This window comes from Prionailurus bengalensis, chromosome B4, assembly GCF_016509475.1.
Source record: "Prionailurus bengalensis isolate Pbe53 chromosome B4, Fcat_Pben_1.1_paternal_pri, whole genome shotgun sequence".
Classification (NCBI taxonomy): Eukaryota; Metazoa; Chordata; class Mammalia; order Carnivora; family Felidae; genus Prionailurus; species Prionailurus bengalensis.
This window is the reverse complement of record NC_057358.1, coordinates 31,963,109-31,984,240: the sequence shown is the minus strand read 5'-3', so window position 1 is coordinate 31,984,240 and position 21,132 is coordinate 31,963,109. Positions and strand designations below refer to the sequence as shown.

The 21,132-nt window shown below is 36.6% G+C and overlaps 1 protein-coding gene across 18 annotated transcripts in view; it reads right to left on the bottom strand.

Moving 5' to 3' along the window:
• CREM (cAMP responsive element modulator) overlaps positions 1-21,132 on the bottom strand; it is a 73,456-nt gene that overhangs the window by 41,512 nt on the left and 10,812 nt on the right. For 17 of the 18 annotated variants that reach the window (XM_043563675.1, XM_043563687.1, XM_043563672.1 and 14 more), the window contains exon 3: positions 11,389-11,512. The exons of the other annotated variant lie outside the window; for it this stretch is intronic. In XM_043563675.1, the coding sequence (XP_043419610.1) occupies positions 11,389-11,512 (124 nt within the window). The remainder of the gene's footprint in view (positions 1-11,388; positions 11,513-21,132) is intronic. 18 annotated transcript variants of the gene reach the window in all.

Below are 21,132 nucleotides of genomic sequence, written 5' to 3'. Positions count from 1 at the left end.
GTGCTGACAGCTCAGAGCCTGGAGTCTGCTTCAGATTCTGTGTCTCCTTCTCTCTCTCTCTGCCCCTCCCCCACTCACTCTGTGTGTGTGTGTGTGTGTGTGTGTATCTCAAAAATAAATAAAAACATTAAAAAAATGAAAAGTTGTTCTTAATTGTACTAAATGAAGAAAACACAAAATGGAAAATATAGACTTTGTCTCATTTTTAGTGTCCTTCTTTCCTACAGAGTTTCTTTTCTTTTCTATTTTTAAGTGTGGCTAACAGACTGCAAAATTCAACACAGTTAAATTTTACTTAATTTTACCTTGGGAATTTCAAATATTTACTGATAACACACTTAGCACATAAGACTCAGATTTTTATATCTACTATGTTAAAATTCTAAACAGAACTCCATGGGAATGCTGTTGTCTCACATGCTTTTATTGTGTGGGGGGCATAAACAGATACTATATGAAATCTATAATCTGAATACTATAAGAAGGGGGAAGTGGGTCACAGTTTCTGGTACTGTAAATATAAATGGCCGAATATTAAGTCTCTTTAAAAAAATTCTCCTCTTGGGGCTCCTGGATAGCCTAGTCAGTTAAGCATCTGACTCTTTGGTTTTGGCTCAGGTCATAATCTCATGGGTTTGTGGGATCAAGCCCTACATTGGGCTCTGCACTGACAGCACAGAGCCAGCTTGGAATTCTCCCTCTCCCTCTCTCTGCATCTCGCTCATGCTCTTCTCAAAACAAATAAAAAATGAAATAAAATAAAAATAAAAACTAAAATTTTTTTAAATTCTCCTCTTGAAAGCAAAGCAAATATTGGAATCAAGTCATTCTCAATTATACAGAGTCTATTTTGATTATACATACATCAAATAAGCAGGGAGGATCATTTGAGCACAAATTAAAATTAGGGGTTCTTCAGCCTTTGAAAAACAATGTTCTAGCTGATTTGTTTTTCCTACCTGATCCTTATAGTATCTTGAACTTCCTATTTATAACAGTTGGAACATCATTTTTTTATGCTAACCAATATGAGATGTGCTTCATTAATCATACTATATTTTAAAAGCACTATGAAAATGAGTATTATCTTAAAGAAGTCATAATTCTTTTAACTTGAGAACTTTAAAAAATCAATTTTATATTTGGTTTCAGTAAGACTGAAACTAAAACTGATTATAATTACATATTTGCCAGATGCAAATACACACACCTAATGAAGCTGCAGTGAAATCCTGAGCCTAAAATGGCATTTACCGAGCAGATATAAGAATCATAAATATTGAAACTACTCTTAACAATAATACAGATCATTTCTAATAACGAATAAGAAATGTATATGCCAAAAGCCAGAAACCACAGAATGAATGTTGAAAACCACTTATTAGCCAAACTTCAGGTTAATCTTTATTTCTGAGCAAAAAACTCTTTGTAAGAATGTCTATAAAGCAAATTGCAATTCACTTGAATTATTTTATTTTGTTTCTTCAAGCAATAACTTGGTGTAAGTTTCTAAAGAGTACTGAACTGGCAAAAAAAAACAAAAACAAAAGCAAATACAAAACCCCGTTAAAAAAAGTAGTAACAGGGGCACCTAGCTGGCTCGGTTGGAAGAGTGTGTGATTCCTGCTGTAAGTTCGAGGTTCACATTAGGTGTAGAGATTACTTCAAAAATAAACTTCTTTAAAAAATAGTAATAATAAACAAAATGTGGTGTAAATACACACACACACACACACACACACACACACACACACACACATACACAAAGGAATATTATTCAGCCTTTAAACGGAAAAAAATCCTATCACATACTATGACACGGATGAACCTGGAGGACATAATGCTATGTGAAATAAGCCATTCACAAAAAGACAAATACTGATCCATCCACTTACATGAAGTATCTAAAAGTAGTTAAATTCATAAAAACAGAAGGTAGAGTGGTGGTTACCAGGGGTGAAAGCAGGGGTAAAAGAAAGTTTACATTTAACGGGTACAGACCTTTGGATTTACAAGATGAAAATATTCTGGAGATCTGTTTCACAACAATGTGAATATTCTTTTTTTTTTTTTTTTTTTTTAATTTTTTTTTTTCAACGTTTATTTATTTTTGGGACAGAGAGAGACAGAGCATGAATGGGGGAGGGGCAGAGAGAGAGGGAGACACAGAATCGGAAACAGGCTCCAGGCTCTGAGCCATCAGCCCAGAGCCTGACGCGGGGCTCGAACTCACAAACCGCGAGATCGTGACCTGGCTGAAGTCGGACGCTTAACCGACTGTGCCACCCAGGCGCCCCAACAATGTGAATATTCTTAACACCACTAAACTGTACACTTAAACTTGTTAAGACTGCAGATTCATGTATTTTTTTACCAAACACAAAAAATAATAAATAACTATGACCCCATATTTGGTGGATATAGTAACTAACTAGCTTCTTGGCAGGAAAGCATTCAATAAATTGATTGTACCAAAGGCAATGGGACTGATTTCTTCATCATCTTATAAAATATAATTCTAAAACTCTGGGTGCTCTTGGCCCAGAGTTATGGTTCAACACTTAAAATGGGTACTGGCGCTAGATATAACATGGAAATAATTAATAATACATCAAAATGGATGAAATTTAAATTTTCTATGCTCTTCACACACCCCAGATGAAAAGCTGAGTTGGAATCTAAATATGTAACTATGCTGGGGTGTCTGGGTGGCTCAGTCATTTAAGAGTCTGATTCTTGGTTTCGGCTCAGGTCATGGTCTCACGGTTCCTGAGATCAAGTGCCGCATTGGGCTCTGTGCTGAAAGCGTGGAACCTGCATGGGATTCTCTCTGCCTCTCCTTCTCTGCCCCTCCCCTGATCACATGCTCGCTCGCTCTCTCTCTCTCTCTCTCTCTCTCTCTCTCTCAAAATGAATAAACTTAAAAAAAATGGAACTATCTTAATCTGCCACTGAACAATGAAGGAATAACAGTATACAGTCTATATGTAATAGATACTGCATAGTACTGCATGTGTGTGTGTATACAGCAACTATATATATAACATGTATTTATTATATTACATTATTATGGAATTTCCAAGGTACTGTCTGGTTCAACACAGAGTACCCTATGTATTACAAGTAGACTGCTTAATGAAATCTAAAACCAGATTGCCTGGGTTCTAATTTTGGCTCTGCCTCTAACTAGCTGTGTGAACTATGAAAAGTTATTCAGTCTCTCTATAACTTATTTTCCACAAGTGCTAAGAATGAAAGAAGTACCTTTCTACAGAGTTGTTATGAGGACAGAGCCCAAGTGCCTGGCATATACTGAGCATGCAGTAAATACTCACTTTTGTTATTTTTATTATTGTTGCATTTCATTTAAATAATTTAGTCACGAATTTAGAGGTTAATGAATTTACATGTATTAATCCTCTGATTTGCAAAGGTTAAAATACTTTTTAAGTCCTCCTCAAAATTCAGGTGGGAAGTTAACAAAATTCAAAATCCTAATCAGTGACAGAATATGACTAGACCAAATTGCATCCTTAAATTTTTTCAGTTTCAGTCCAAAGGTCAGAGAACATACACAGGCAAGTCAAAGAATTTTGCTCCTAAAAAAAGCATTATAATGAAACTTGGTCTTAACATGAACTCTAAAGTCTAGTAATAAATCAGAATTTAGGTTTTTTAGAGCCAAAATGGCATAAAGAAATTCTTGCAATGTTTCTAAATCCCTAAAAGAAATCCAAAATATAAAAATTTAGGAGCATAGGGCGCCTGGGTGGCTCAGTCGGTCAAGCATCTGACTTCAGCTTAGGTCATGATCTCATGGTTTGTGGGTTCAAGCCCCGCGTCAGGCTCTGTGGTGACAGCTCAGAGCCTGGACCCTGCTTTGGATTCTGTGTCTCCCTCTCTCTCTGCTCCTCCCCCACTCACGCTCTCTCTCTCTCTCTCTCTCTCAAAAATAAACATTAAAAAAAATTTTTTTTAATTTAGGAGCATGAAACATACCAATTAAAGAAAGTTCATGGCATCATAGCAGAATGTTGCTTATAAAACAACTATAAATTATCTTTCCTTCTCTATACCCTCTGGAGGCCTATTTGAGCATAGTCAGTAGATTTATATTACTTTTGAATGAATTTCTAATACAATGTATTTTTAAACCAGTATAAGCCACTTCGTCTTCAAGCCTAATGGCAACCACTGGCCTAACTGCTACCACTCTAACCATCTGAGGCAGGTTGGTGTAATGATAAAAGCAAACAGGTGCCAAGCACTGTACTTGCACTTCACACACCGCATCTCCTTTACCTTAATCTATGAAATTAGTATTCTTATGTTTTTAAGAAATGAAGATCAAAGAATTCAGTCTTAAGTATTAACTTAAAACTATATATAAATATTAAGAAAATAATTTTGTGTCTTTAGTGTTACAAAATAGTACGAAAAATACTTCAGTACTTTTAAGTAAACAGCTACATTTAATTCAAACTGTGCATATACGTATTCATGAGAGTTCTTTTTCCTTACACCAAGTGCAAAGTAGTAAACAAGTCTTTAAAAAAGGTAAAACTAGAAAGTTCTAAGGACCTGGGAGACCAACTTATACTAGCAATACCTATCAGTGTATTAACATATCTGATTATCAAATATATACCCATTATCTTTTTTTTTTTTTTAAGGTATTATCTGCCAAAGTAGAGGCCTACTTCTGTATAGAACATACCTATTTAAAGGTAAGTTTTTTTTCCTGAACTATTTCTGTTTGCTTCATCTTCATTTGATATTGTGTCTACTTAATACATTCACTACCATAAGCAGGCTTTTCTCTCCAATGCCATTTTGGAGAACCATGAGAGATTTAGCTGTCAGGCTTATAAAACTCACATTTCTGAAGAGCACTATTAAGCTGCCATCACAATTAATCAATGAAGTGAAAATTTCTAAAAGCCTCTGTGTTTTGTAGTTCTTTTAACAAATCTAATTCCTTTAACAGTTTGGAGTTTACAAAGGTCGTAGCAACGTTAAAAATTAAAATCAGACAAACTAAATAACCTCTGAATCTTATTCAAAGAAACCACAAAAATTAACATTCCCTTTTTTCAAATTTCAATGTCTACTTTTTGTTGTTTTTTTCATTATTGTCATAAAGTTAGAATAAAATTTACCATTTAACCATCTTAAGTTTATAATTCAGCAGTAAGTTATATTGACACTGTCGTGAGCATTCTTTCAGAACATTTTCATCTGGCAAATCTGAAAGTCTGTACCTCTTAAACGTCAGCTTACCTATAAACCATTCCCTGAGCCTACTCTTTTACTAGAAAACAATCACAGAGAAAAGGGTAAAAAGAATAACTATATTTACACTCGGTTCTTTTTCCATTACTGCTAGTGACAAACCACACGTTTTACTAAAGCTGAGAACTTGGAACATGAAACAGAAGGTATCCAAACCTCATAGAAAATCATTACAAATGAGGGAAAATCTTTAACAATCTCTCCAGCACTAAAACTAATTTGTATGTATTTCTTTCTGATTATAATAAGTATAAAAACTAAATCTTTTTCTGCAATTTGCCTGATTGCTTTAAACGTGCTTAAAGCACCTTTAAACATCAAATTTTATTCAAAGTTTTATCACTAAGATGCAAATGTAGAGTGCATCCTACAACTAAAAACTAACGTTTAAAGAAATGTACTTAGCTATTATATACAAAATTACAAAATATGAGTACAGATATAGAAATATAACATTCTTGTTCAAACTGAACAAGTTCACAAATTACTCTCACTTATGTCCCTCAAACCTTGAATTACCTTCACGAATGAGTTATATTTCAAAACTGTATTTTCTTGAATTAGTTGACTAAAGAATATCATACAATGCAGATTTCACATTTACTGAAAAAAATTCAGTTTTACTTTTTCCTCCAACTTTTGTTCATTTTTGAGATCATTCTAAGTGAATAAAACATTACATAAACAATTAAATTAAGGCAATGAAAAAGAGCCAGAAGAAGGAATACATAAAAATAAGGAGCAATAGAAAATTAATACTGAAATGAACATTTTTACCTCAAAATCTTGAGAGGAATATTTTTCTCCTTCAGGAAGAATCCCTCAAATAATGGAATTAGTATGTTGAAGTCAGAAAACCAAGATTCAACTAAACACTAAGCTTAAACTAGATTTAGTTAGCTAACAGTAAATATACTAAATAAACTAAACACAATGCAGCCGATCATTAGCATACAAATAGGAAGCTGCTGACCCATTATCAAGAGCAAATGTTGCTTTTATTTTGTCTCATTTTGTGATAGCCAAACACATCCTTCCTGGTCCTACTTAGGACCAAGAAGGTGGATTTTTGGCACAGTTAGCCAAAGCAATGAGAAATGTCATCGTAATTGTCCACCAGATTGAAACAGAAAACATAAAACTCATACATTAAAATGTGTCTTTTGTTAAATCATTCCTGCTTCAACCCCTCGCTGCATGCCAGGCCTGCTTTCTTCTTCTTTTTTTAAAAAAAAATTTTTTTTTAATGTTTATCTTTTGAGAGAGACAGAGCACGAGCAGGGGATGGGCGGAGAGAGAGGGAACCACAGAATTTGAAGCAGGCTCCAGGCTCTGACCTGTCAGCGCTCACGAACTGCAAGATCATGACCTGAGTCAAAGTGGACGCTTAACTGCTAACTGACTGAGCCACCCAGATGCTCCTGGGCCTGCTTTATTCTGAGGTGCTTCTTTAAATACTGTTTGCATTTAGAACAGACAGGATAAGAAAGGAGATCAGCAGAGCATATAATCCTTGAACAGTCCCTAGTGGTTTTCTCTGCTGCCTATAGTCTCCTTGTTTCCAAAAATACACAGGTCCAAAAGAAAGATTAAATTATTGGAACAAATTCTTTTGAGGCAATATAATGACCCTGATTATCTCCAGAGCTTCGAGCTCCATGACTCCTGTGATTCTGCTCCTTTCATCTTTGCTGAAAGCTTGAGAACCGGTCATTTATAAAGAAGAGGTATTTCAGAGAAGAGGTGCCAAACTCAGGCCCACAGACTTCATCAGCCGCTCTAAGGAATGAGGCTCCAGAAAGCTAGTTTTAAAGCACATCCTTTCCAGTGGCTCCATGTGGATTATTACCTCACCTACCCACATCTTCATGGTGGCATTAACAATCCCCAAGAGGCTTACAACAAGTAAAGTTCAGGGTGTCCTCAATCTTGCTTTCAGAGTAGAGTACACATTTGTGAGATAAATGGGAAATGTGAATAAGAAGTACATATTATGTCAAGGAATTATGCTTGATTTTATTAGGTATGACTGTGACATTTGTTACAGTAAAAAAAGTCCATAATCTTTTATAAGTTGTATACTCAGAAGTAGGAGTAAAATGACATGATGTCTGAAATTTGCAGAGTTGCTTAAAATACTTCAACAAAAAAAGAAGATAGATGAGACTATAAAATCTTAGTAACTATTTATATACATACATATAAATTTATAGTAGCATTGTTCTAGTCTTGTATATGTTTGAAATCTTACATTATAAAAGAAAGTTTAACTTCCCATTATCCATTTAAAGATTATATTATTTCCAGAGGATGTGTGACTATTTTAAAACTAATTGTATATACAGTAATATATACATACGTATATACTTATGCACACACACACGTGCACACACACACACATACATATATATGTATATATATACACATATATGTATGTATATACACATATATAGTAATTTTGCTTTTCACCATTTTGGCTTTTGGACAGGGTTTTTTCCTGGTTTGGTTATCTAAAATAAACTCTCCAGGGATGCCTGGGTGGCCCAGCTGGGTTAGGTGTCCGACTCCAGCTCAGGTCATGATCTCACCGTTCGTGAGTTCAAGCCAAGTAGGGGTCTGAGCTGACAGTGCAGAGCCTGTTTCAGATCCTCTCTTCCTCTGCCCCTCCCCTGCAAGTGTGTGCTCTCTCTTGCGCTCTCTCTCTCTCTAAATAAATAAATAAAAATTTTTAAAAAAATAATAAAGTAAAATAAAATAAACTCTCCAATTTATTACTAAGAGTTTTTCCAAGGGGAGAGGGGAATGGAATCTAGTCTTACATGGCAACACATACACTTAACGAAGAAGAAAGCAGCTTCAATTAAAAATAAATCAACATGAAAAATAACTCAGGCAAGAAGAAACCCAACTCACAATTTAACCTCCAGGATTTGCCACCCCAGGGTCTGTTTATGGAAACTCCTGCTTTCCAGCTCTTTGACATTATCACCACTGTGACTTCTATACACTTTTGAAGACACACAGAAGGAAAAGACTCCACTTATATCTGGGAAGTTATAAAACAGAAAAACTGGAAACTTAAAACTCTAGCCTCCCTTTGTACACACAGAGGCCTGAGGGCACAGAGCAAGCTCAAGCTGTCAGATCTTCATGAATGTGATGGTTTTTGGAGTACCCTTGATTTGGTTTTTGGAGTACCCTTGATTAGCAGAAGCTTTGGAAAAGCCAGGGTACTCAAAACTACTACTAGTTTGATGCAAAGGATCAAACTGATCAAATCTTTTGGTCTTTTTGTTCCTATACTAGTTAATGGTAATTTGACCATGTAAAAATGAAATTAAATGTTACAAATTCCTCTCTATACAAAATAGTCCTCTAATCTGAAAAAAAAAATGAAACAGGTGGCAAGTATACATTGACATCAGGAATTATTCAGAAGAGTAGTCACTTTTAGTATGCATTATAGGTTTAAAAAAGAGTTCAACCTGATTTCCTAATACTTATATAGTATTGCATAATAATGAATACCTCATAAATGAACAGCTTCAGGCATCACAAGAATATAAATTGGTAATCATGTTTAGAAAATTTTGACTACTAAGAACTGTGTCCTAATTCTTCAAAAAATCATGATCCATGCATGGCACAGAGAATAACTCTTAGTTAACCAAAATAATCAATGATTCGACACAAGGGTTATCTTAATCTCTCAACATGCTTAATGCGTGTAAGATAAAAACCATAGTTTATTTTTTGACCAATCTTTAAGACACATAGAAAATAAAATACTAGAGCAAGTTCATGTACTTGCTATTCAGATTTAATAAATACCAACATTTGATTAGTTGAGACAGTTAAAAAAGCAAGCATTATAAATGTAAGCCACAGGCTTTTCCTAGGTTTGATTCAGCCTTCTCACACGTATCTCTCTCTTTCTATTTTCCTCAAAACACTCAACTTTCCCATACCCCTGCTCTTTCTCATACCCCTATTCTCATTCCTTTGTCTCACAGATCCATCTTTCTCTATAATAACACAGAAAAATTTCTTGAAGAATCTATACTCCCAATTTCTACCTCCTCTACCTCTTATTCACTTTCTAATCTACTAAAATCTAGTTTCTGTTCGCTGGACTCTTATTTAATTCTAAGACCTCATAAATTCAAGGTTATTTTTCAGACTTCATATTACTTGAACTCTTTACCAACTTCTGAACTGACGCTCACAGAGCTGGGTACCACCCAGGCTGAAGGTCCTCAGAATTGCAAATTATCAGTTTTAGACAATGGAGAGCTATTGTTTTGACTGTGCAGGCTCACAAGAGGGAGGGGGAGGCTCTGTGAGGGTAAGTGAGCCAGTACCTAAGAGGAGGGCGGTGGAGGCGAAAGGAAGATTTGCTTTCAAATACTGCTTCAGCAAAGAAGGGCAGAATTACAGATCAGGAATCATAGTGATAAAAGCTCTAGAGGATCACAAATTTATGAAAAAATATATGTGTACTGTATTCTATTTACACGGATCATAAGACTAAAAGATATATACCAAAATGTTAACAATGATTAAATTTCTGGATGTCAAGATTATGGACAGTTTTATTTTCTTCTTTATAATAATACATATTTTGTTAATTCTCTACAATGAACATACATTTTGTTAATAAGAAAAAGGCTGCCCCCCCTTTTAAATAGCAAAAGGTCTGCATGCCTGTGTCAGGGTAACAAAGAGGGGGTGTTGCCAGGGAGATGCAGTTCCACAGAACACTTGTGAGAAAACCCCTAGGGGGTGAGTGGGTGTTAGAAGTTTGAAGGAGGAAGGAAAAGCAGGCTGGGTGCTTGGGGTCCTGTCCTGGGGATGAAGGACCTCACAAGAACCAGTCTGGCCTGAAACAACCCAGGAAGTACTTGGTGTTCCCCCTGGACCTCCAGTCAGCCATCTGGGTCCTTTCTATCCTCCCTTCAAGATCCTATGAAAATCTCACCACTCCACCATATCCTATAATACCATGATTCCACATAAATGGTGTCCTCTCTACCCGTTGGTTGACTTCCAATCCAACCTCCACACAGTCCACACAGCTACTAGTGTTCTAAACATAGTGAACATGGAAATATTTCAAGAATATTTAGAATCCAGGATACTCTACACTCTCAAATGTACATGACCTCTGCATACCTTTACCAATTCAGCATCCTAGCCCTGATGCTGGGCTCCAATTAGCTTCTACACCTGTAGTTCCCTGACACCATGTACTCTCTGGCTTTGTGCCTCTGCACACACTCTTTCCTGGCCTACCATATGCTTCCCTATCCTTGTCCGCATGGCAGTCTCCTACATCAAACCCTTTACATCTAGCTCAAAAGTAAGAATCCTCCGCAAAGTACTCCCAGTTAGCAGCTGCTCCCTCTCCTCTGTCAGCCTTACATAAAGTTTTATGGCACTTCTTACACTATTGGAATTATCATTCAAACACCTGTCTTCCCCACTAAACCATGAGATATTTAAGGCCAGAAACTACACCTCCCCATGCATCTAGCAAAATACCTACACACTGTAGGTACTCAATAAATATTTGATGAGCTAAATAAACAAATGTGTTTGTTTTTACTACATATTTTTATACATATCTCAGAAATAAATTTTAGGAGCTGAAAACCAGGCACTAACTCATACTGGTAGTCTCTAAATGAGACCAATTCAAAGATCTAGCTAAAAAGAAAGTAAAGATCAAAGCAAATATATACCAGGCAAATGGGAAGATTTCTGCAGTATTTCTACCCGAGAATATAAGACTATATCAACTTGGAATTACCAACCTTCTCAAACAGTAACTTGAGGATTACATATCGTGGACAGGTTTTTGTTTTTCTTTTTGCATAAGTGGTGGTGGTGGAGGGAGCACAGCAAAGTGTCTGTTACAAGGCAAAAGTAATTAAAATACGTATCTTCTCTTTGAAATCAAATCAGCAAGAATGGCTGATAACCAGGGAACAGAGGAAACTTAAGGTCAACTTCAAGAAAATAGAATCTGCACATACTTCTTATTTCCATAGAGTTTAACTTTCATCAGTGCCTGCCTACTGCCTACATTAAATTTACCTGAGCTAAGGTAGGGATTGAATTTTGACCAGTCTGGGTCTGCATATCAGCAGATTCTCTCTCTGCCACAGAATCTGTTACACTTCCATCCTGCTGAGATTCAATTGTTTCCATGGTCATTTGTCTGAAAAGACAATAAAAAGGAAGAAGTATTAAGGCCCTTTCTGAAAGATTTCTCTGCTTTTACCTGGCCTTCTGATATTCATTTCTGTCATCCAACTGTTCTGCCTTACTTTTTAAGAAATAGGTTCAGTGGCAGTCTTAACTCTCCAAACTAACTCTGCTCACCGGACACAAACATTACCAAGGGAGCCCTGCAAAATGTTTTATGGGAATTCATTATTAAAAAATTGTTTTTAACCTTATAAGAATGTCTCCTTGATAATTATTTTAAGCCCTCTAGTATAAATGAGTGAAAAAAGTAGGTTTTCTATTTTACAGTGAGTATAAATATTCTAGGACTCTCAAGGCCTAATATACCTGCTTGATAATATATACTATCAAAGAATTTCCCCATTGTCTAAATTAAATGCATTATAATATAAAGATGTGTCTAGCTTTGCCAGCACTAAGTTTCTGATAAGCCCCTCAAACTGAATCACACAGGGTTCACCACATGTTCTGCAACTCCCCAGTTCTTTAAAAAAGAGAATCCAATTTTTTCAGGAAAAACTTTTGACATAATTTTGTCTGTGATTTCAATTTAAGTTAATGATTTCTATATTTCTATATTTTATCCTGCTAGAAGAAATTACAAAATACAAACAGAATAAATTAAACAAAATCAAATTTTACAAACTTATAGGAACTATGTTGCCTACTCTTATGCATCTTTTCAACTGTCAATGATACAATGTGTTTTTCTCAGTTTGGTAGTCTAAATACATAGTCTATAAATATGCAAGCCACTTAGAACTTTGAATTAAAATGTACAGACCTTTCTTCCAGATGTAGTTACAGATCCTACAGATCTTTCATCTATGTCTTGCACTCAATTATCTTCTTTTGTATTTCAATAGTCACTACCTGAATCCAAGCCTTCCATCCTCAAACCTATGAGTTACTCCTCACTACTGAAAAGCATTTCAGTACTTACAACTGATCATGACAATTTAGAGCAATTATAAAAGATAAAAATCTACAGTCTACTATAAAAAAATGTCTTTCCCTCCACACTCCCCAATTCCCCTTATCTCTCATTATTTTCCAGAATAGTCTAGCTAAGGATAGATCATCACCCTGTATAAACTGACAATTCTTAAGGCTCTGCTTTTGCTTATGTGAACAGTTCCCAAAAAGAATACCTCAGAACATTAGTTCTGCAGGATATGAAAAGGTATTATCATTAAAAGAGGGTAAGGGATGGGGTGCCTGGGTGGTTCAGTCAGTTAAGCGTTCAACTCTTGATCTCAGCTCAGGTCATGATCTCGTGGTCGTGAGAATGAGCCCAGCATGCCCTGTGTTGACAGCATGGAGCCAGCTTGGGACTTTCTCTCTGCCCTTCCCCATCTTGCTCTTGTGTGCACTCTCTCTCTCTCTCAAAATAAATAAACTTTTTTTTTTTTTTTTAAAAAGAGAGGGTAATGGAACACTTAATGAAAAAGTTGTAAGTATCCAGGGTTAAAAGGTTTTCTTTGCTGAACTTCTAAAAAGCCTGAATATGCTAGTGTGCTTTCAGAAGGTGAAGGGTGCAATAGGCAGCATTTTCCAAAAGTATCTGCCCACCAAAGACTTTTTCCACCTGGTAGGTCCCAGAAGTGGTGTTTTGAAAACAACTTGAGAAATGCTGTCTTATGCTATTTCTTACACCTTTTAAAGCTCTCTTAAGGCTCCGCCAAGAACTTGAGTCTCAACTCAAACACTATATATGCTAGAAGGCCTTCTCCAATAAACTATTCATTTTAGAAACATTTAGTTAGCTCCATCTACATGACAGGTCCTGAAAATACAAAAGTGGGTAAATCACAGTCCATGCCCTGAAGGAATTTATTAGTGGGTCCCTGGACAACCCTTATCAGAAGTAACTAATGTACTTGTTTTGGGGTGGGGGGTGAGAAGCAGATTCCCAGGCTCAACCCCAAATCTACTGAATCAAACTTTCTGGGACATCCAATTTTTTTAAATCCAAGAGATTCTGATGTATATTAAAATTTAGGAAAAACTTAGCTTATTGGTCAATTCTATCAGGTAGACCCACAAAAGGGGAACACAAGTAAAGTAACTTTTTTTTAATGTTTATTTTTATTTTATTTTCAAGACACAGAGAGAGAGACAGAGTGAGAGTGGGGGAGGGGCAGAAACAGAGGGAAACAGATTCTGAAGCAGGCCCCAGGCTCCGAGCTGTCAGCACAGAGCCTGATGTGGGGCTCAGCTCAAATACACAAACCACAAGATGATGACCTGAGCCAAAGTCAGACGCTTAACCAACTGAGCCACCCAGGAGCCCCAAAGTAACTTCTTAAATTGTGTCAAGGATGTTATGCATAAAATGCTTTGGGAAATATAGGAAGTAAGGATTATACCTGCCTGAGGATAGGGCCATATGAGTTGTGTATTAAACAATAAGAAGAATTTAACCAGGTAGAAGAGGAAAGGAGAACTATGAGAGGAAGTAAAGTATGGAGCATAGTTAGAAAACACAATAGCTGATGGTGGTAGAGAATCTGGCTGCTAAGGAAGCCTACTTAGATTCAGTGAGGAAGAGGCAACGCAGGACTATAGAAGTAGGGCTAGAAAAGGTTGAACGGAACCAGAGAAAGAATAGCTTTTAATGATCTAGAGAGAAAAAAAATTTCCACCTCACTCATATGCCTCCTCTACTCTAGGTCCTTTAGTGTATTTTGTCCATCTATATAGTATAACATTCCAACTATTTGATATCTACATAGAATTCAGTAAACAAGTCAACAATAAGCCAAAGTTTCTTGTTAACAGGCAAAACAAATGGCCTAAGATCCATACACTAAAACTTATAAAACATAGAGAACTTCTCACGGGTTCATACTTTAAACTCATTGATTTTTATTTCAAAACAATTCTCAATCATCTAGTTTCTAAAAATACTAGATATAAGAAGTGACAGCTGACAATGGCAGGGATGGAGGGGGAATGATACAGAACATAATAAGCAGATCTAGAATTCCAAGTGTGTGGCAATTGGGTCCATACAGCATAAAGTTGCCAAGTTCTTTACATTCAAGAAATTGAAAAATGTAGGAGTTAAAATTCAATAATGATAAGTATCATAACTATCCTGAGTCATCAACTAAAGGTTAATATACTCAGTCTACTTTAAGGAAAGAGATACACATAATAGAATGCAGGAAGACTCTCATCATAAAAAGCTCTATTGGGGGCACCTGGGTTGCTCAGTCGATTAATCATCTGTCTCTTGATTTTAGCTCAGGTCATGACTCACGGTTCCTAAGTTTGAGCCCCACATTGGGCTCTGTGCTCACTCCACAGAGCTTGCTTGGGATTCTCTCTCTCCATCTCTCTATGCCCTCCCCTGCTCGTGCTCGCTCTCGCTCTCTCTCTCTCTCTCTCTCTCTCAAAAAATAAACATTTAAGAAAAAAAAAAAACTTTAATGCTTAAAAGGTCACCTGAAACTAGGACTCATTTTTTGAGATATAATAAAAGACTTTGTAAGTTATTAAGCATTTTAATTGTTTTACACATGAACGTGTTTTTATATACATTATCTTAATCACCTTACTTGGACCATTTTTCTCCTGGGTATTTCCCACAGTTCAATCCTTTGCCCTTTTCCTTTTTTCAATCTACATACTATGGCTCCTTCAGTCCTGTATGCAGATGACTCCCAAGTCTATATTTGTGCACACTCCCCTCCTATGATGCACCTCAATCTACAGTTTTCACATACCTGTCCCTTCCCTAATATTCCTTCTTTTAGTCAAGAGTATTCAAGCACCAAAGCTACAGGTTACAAACGTGTGTCTACATGTGAGTCAGTACCAGATCAGCTACAAAAACCCACAGAGCTAAATATCAGCCAAATCAGGATGCCATGATGAGCTGAGCCTCCCAGTAAAGAAAGGCAGAAATGGGAGGTCAGCAGCCACCCCTGTTCATCTTCCCCGCCACATGTGGTGTCATCCATTATAACTTCCTTTCCCAACACTGGACCAAGCTGCTGAGTTGCTGCTCCTCACAACTGCTGCTGTCCATTCTAAAGATGACATATCACACTTGGCCTCCCTGTAAGCCATGACTAAACCATGATGCCCCTTCCTCCATGCCAGAATCATATCCATTAATACCTCACATTCCTATTTCCCCAGTCACCATCAAAGATGTAAGCTCCTCCCATACCCCACTGTCCCTCTCATAAATAGTGCTTCCTTTCCCTCCGTATTTCAGTTGCTTATTCTTACTCCTATTCTTCCAAGCCCTTGCAATGTGCTATCTGGAACTCCCAACACTCCCTTCGGTCCTCTCAAGAGGGACCAGCTTGTCTTCCCACACCTAATCAGGATTAGAATGTTGACCTGGTATCATCTTTGTTCCTCACTATTTCTCAGCTGTTCCTCCTCTGTGTCTTTGTAGAAATCCCTGTTCTGTTGAGGCCCAAGGATATTAGGTGTACCATCTTATATTCATCCATATGATAATCATCTTCTCTACATCCAGGATATAAAGTGAAGACTTTAGCACTTGACTTAAGAGCTTTACTCTCCACTATTCTATGTTCAACGCTCAAAGGAAGGACCCCTGCCTCACCCTGATGCTTTAGTGCAAGATTTTCTCTACTCCACTTCAGCCATCTACTTAGCTGGTCTTACAATGGACCTAGACCATGTCCCAAACTATTCCACCTATGAAATGATTCTGACATCCCACCCTAACTACAACATTCTATTCTCCCAGGTGACACCCACCCTTGATTACTCCCATCACACCTGTTGTTCCACCACACTGAGATCTCCAGACTACTTTCTCCCTTTCCATCAGCCACCCCCTTTCTTCATATCTCATCCTACTCAGCTTAGAATCCATGGTTTCTCATTTCAATTACTGTCTCCCAATACTCTAAATTCTCTTGTCCCTTTTCTTTTTGTTGTATCTGCCTAGTAAATACCAATTTCAGATAAAACCAATTCAATCTCCTCTATGACTCTATGAACAATACTGAATAAAATTATAAAACAATATTATTAAGGCTATTGAATTCATGGTTTTTAACCTCAAATGGGAAGCAATCTTACTGTTTCCCTAGTGAACTTACTTTCCCATTCTGTACAACTCTTTCAAATGTTTCTCCCTCTTCTCAAATCCCTGAGCTCACCTACACTCAATGTAAGACCTTGCTTCCTGTTTCAGATGAGTACTCCCTCAATTTCCTGGTACCATATCAAAAACCACTTACCTGTATACCCACTATTTTACTTTGCCTCCTGCCTCCCCACTCTTAAACTCTTTTATCTATCCTCTGGATCTCTAGGCACTATAGTATCAACTATCCTCTCCCCTCTCCAATGGTTTCCTCCTATCAAGATTTAAACCTATTCAAATCTCTTCAATCTCAAACACACACACACACACACACACACACACACACACACACACGCACACACACACTGAACCAGAAGTTCTTTTCTAACTATTCCCTTGAATGTCTCTTCTTCCTCTCACTGCTAAACTAAAGAATTACCAACACTATGTCCATTTCTTTCTTTCTTTTTTTAAAGTTTATTTATTTTTTGAGAAAGACACAGTGTGAACAGGGGAGGAATAGAAAGAAAGGGAGAGAGAGAATCCCAAGCAGGCTTCACATTGTCAGCACAGAGCCTAATGTGGAACTTGAACCCACAGAACTGTGAGATCATGACCTGAGCCGAAACCAAAGAGTCAAGCTGTTTGAGCCACACAAGCACCCCAACACTATCCCATTTCTTTACCTCTCACCTATTCCTACACAACCCTAAACTGACTTCTGCTTCACTAAACTTCTCTAGTAAAGGTAACCAATCTCTGTCACTAAATCTAATGTTCATTTTAAGTCCTATCTGGTTTGATCCCTCAACAGTATTCCAAACTGTTGATATCTTCCTTCTTAAACTCTATCTTGATGTCATTATACTGCATTTTCTGCTCTCATCAGATTCTCTGACAATTCCACAAGCTCCTTTGCTAATTAATTCCTCCCCTTACTCAATGTTAACCTTCACACTGCATGTCTTCAGGAATCTGTTTCGCCTTCTCACCTCACTCTCAAATCTCCCTCTGGGTATTGTCATCCATTTTTCTAGATTCAAACACCAAGCTTCAGGGTTATCGCTCTCAAATCTAGATCTCTAGCCCAGAGGTCTCTCTTTAATTCCAAAATCATATATTCGAACGCCTAACATCTCCAAATAGGTGCCCTACAGGTACCTCAAACTCACTGGATCCAAAACTAACTTCCTCTTATTCCTCCACAAATATGTTCCTTTTCTGAGTTTCTTACCTCAGAAAATGGGGCCTCACCATCCATCCAATTGCTCAGTTGAAAAGCTGGGTGTCATCTGTGAGACTCTCTTTCATTCCCTACAGCGTTATTACCAAGTGTGATGACTGTACCTACTAATGAACAAGTTAATCCCCTTCTCCACCACCACTCAATCTCCCTACTCCAATCCCTGCTAACAGTTCCCTTTCTCAAGCATACATTTCTGCTTAAAAGTCTTTAGTAGCTCCCTATTGACTGTAGGATAAAATTCAAAGTTCTTATGATAATCATAACCACAACTATTAGTTGGTGCCTACCATGGGTAAAATCATACTAGTTTTAATCCTTAACAACTTTATAAGACCTGTATAGTTAGTTCTTCTTTTAGAGATAAAAATCAAATATAAGGAAGTTAAGAATCTGATCTTACCATCAAAGTTTTGGGTGGCATAGCCAGGTTCTAAACTAAGGTGTTTTTCCAAAGTCCATATTCTCAATTACCAAACCAAACCAAACTGCCATTCAATCTCTTTCACAACGTGACTCCATTTCACTTTTATGGCCTCATTTCCAGTCACTCTATTCTTTCCCACATTCTCTATTCCAGCCTCCTCATAAGCCATTTCTTTCAAGTAAACATCCTATTCCCCCAGTTCTAATCTTTGCCATCTGTTCTTCCCTTTTCCTGAAATACCCTTCATCCATTCTTTGTCCAATAGGCAAATTCTTACTAGTTTTTCAAGGCCTGGCTGAAGGACACCATCTTTCAAAAGCCTATTCTAACAGCCGTGGACAGAATTAGTTGTTCTTTTCTGAGTTCCCAAAGGATTTTATGCAGTACTTCCATTATAGCACTTGTCTAGCATAGAATACATTTGTTCACAAAGTACTAACACTAGTGTAAGAAGCTCAAGGACAGGGATTACATTTTATACTTCAATGTATTCCTAGTGCCTACTACAGAATCTACCATAATTGTTAAATAAACTAATCAACTTTTGGGAAGACTGTGCAACTGTCAGATGTCACTAAAATGATAAAAGTACAGTTTAGAGAGATCAAGTGACTTTCTATAGGGTACATAATAGGTAGCATGACAGAGAGTGAACAAGAAGTCTTATGATTATGACTCTAGGGTTCCTTCCACAGCTAGTGTTCTGGGCATTCCAGTTTAGGCAACATTTTATAATAAAGATGTGCTTTTGAGTATGCTGCAACTGTTGTTATAATCTTCATCCAGACATGCTTTGTTTTTACACTGGGATATAGGGGATCTAATTTTATACCATTTGTATTCTTCAGGAATGCCTAGTATAATTCCCAGTACAGATCATTCAGTAAAAGTTTGATACTAAAATCAATTTATTTGAGAGGCACCTGGCTGGCTCAGTCAGAAAAGCATGCAACGCTTGGTCTCAGGGCCATGAGTTTGAGCCCCACACTGAATGCAGAGATTACTTTAAAAATAAAAAATAAAAAATAAAAAATAAAAGCATATTAAAAAAATAAAATGAAATCTATTTATTTGAAGGTAAAAATCATTTACAGGAGAGTAAAGCCAGCACTATCAATTTAAAATACATACTTTATCATTTTCAAGCAATTTTATTCTACTGTCAATATCCAACTGTTTTCTAGTACAACTTTTCTCCTAAACCCACTAAAAACCAACCCCAGGACTCAGGGAAGAAGAGTCAACTAAGAGTTAAATGTTGAATATGGGTCAAGCACTATACTAAGCATTTTCAAACAGTATCCCAGCAGGAGATACAGGACCCAGAACTCAGTATAAATGATGTACATAAAATCCTAACACCTGTAAATCAGCCTCACTAGTCCAGACATAATTCATCTATAAAGTATAAGAGAGGGGTGCCTGGGTGGCTCAGTCAGTTAAGAGTCCGACTTCGGTTCAGCTCATGATCTCATGGTTCATGAGTTCGAGCCCCGTGTCGGGCTTTGTGCTGACAGCTCAGAGCCTGGAACCTGCTTCACATTCTGTGTCTCCCTCTCTGCCTCTAACCCACTGGCTCTCTCTCTCTCTGTCAAAAAGAAAGATTAAAAAAAAATTTTTTTTAAATAAAGTGTAAGAGGAAAATCCATTATAATCCTTCATTGTTCATTGTTCATTATGGTATCATAAGGTATTTTCCCTAAAATCTCATTTTCTATCAATATTAAACATAGTTGTACTATAGTTAATAATCTATAAATTAAGCAATATTTTAATCTTTTAAATTTTTTTAATGTTTTTATTTATCTTTGAGACAGAGAGAGACAGATCATGAGCAGGGGAGGGGCAGAGAGAGAGGGAGGCACAGAATCCAAAGCAGGCTCCAGGCTCTGAGCTGTCAGCACAGAGCCCTACACGGGGCTCGAACTCATGGACTGTGAGATCATGACCCGAGGTGAAGTCGGACGCCCAACCGACTGAGCCACCCAGGTGCCCCAAGCAATATTTTAATCTTAAATAATAATCCTTATTAGAGAGAAAGACCAATTAGTAATTATAAATTATACAATATTTAAAAATAAGACATAGAAGATAATAAAAAACTAAAAAAAACAAAAGTCCATTAAGCACTATAAACTAATAGCAAGCAAAATACTGGCAAGTATTTGGTTCCACAATTCTAAAAAACAGATAAGGATTGTTAAAATGGGCATATTTGAATTTATAAATGATTAATAGTAGTAACAATATACTTTTTTATGAAGGTTAAATTTCTTCTGAAATGCAAACCATTTTCTTCTTTGATAGAAAAATAAATGTTACGCCAATTTGCTCTGAATATATCAGGATTCAGTTTAATAAAATGTTAATACAGCTATGTCTTAAAATAATAAGATCCATCCATTAGCACAATTTTCAAAGACTTCTAGGCTGAACTACTTTCAGAGGGAGAGACCTATATTTGTTTGCTTACTCTGGTATTTTCCAGAACTTTAATAGAACTACATCACACTGCAATAACTTCTGAGGTACAGCAGTAGAGTACTATTTGTACAGTACAACACAATAGGTAGACAACCTATTATATACCTTCTAGAAATGAATACGAAGGCATATATTCATAAAATTATATTTATAATTATAGAAATACCGAGGCAATTAATGACCAGGGTTATTTAGGATCCCTTTGCATCAAGAACATATAAAACATTTAGTAGAAGGAAAAATCAGAAGAAAAAGGAAAAACATTTTAAAGGGATGCTATCATGGTACTTATGAAAGTGTTTTTAAAAGATAACAAAGAAGAGAAAAGGAAATATAGGTCAAATATACCTAAATGAA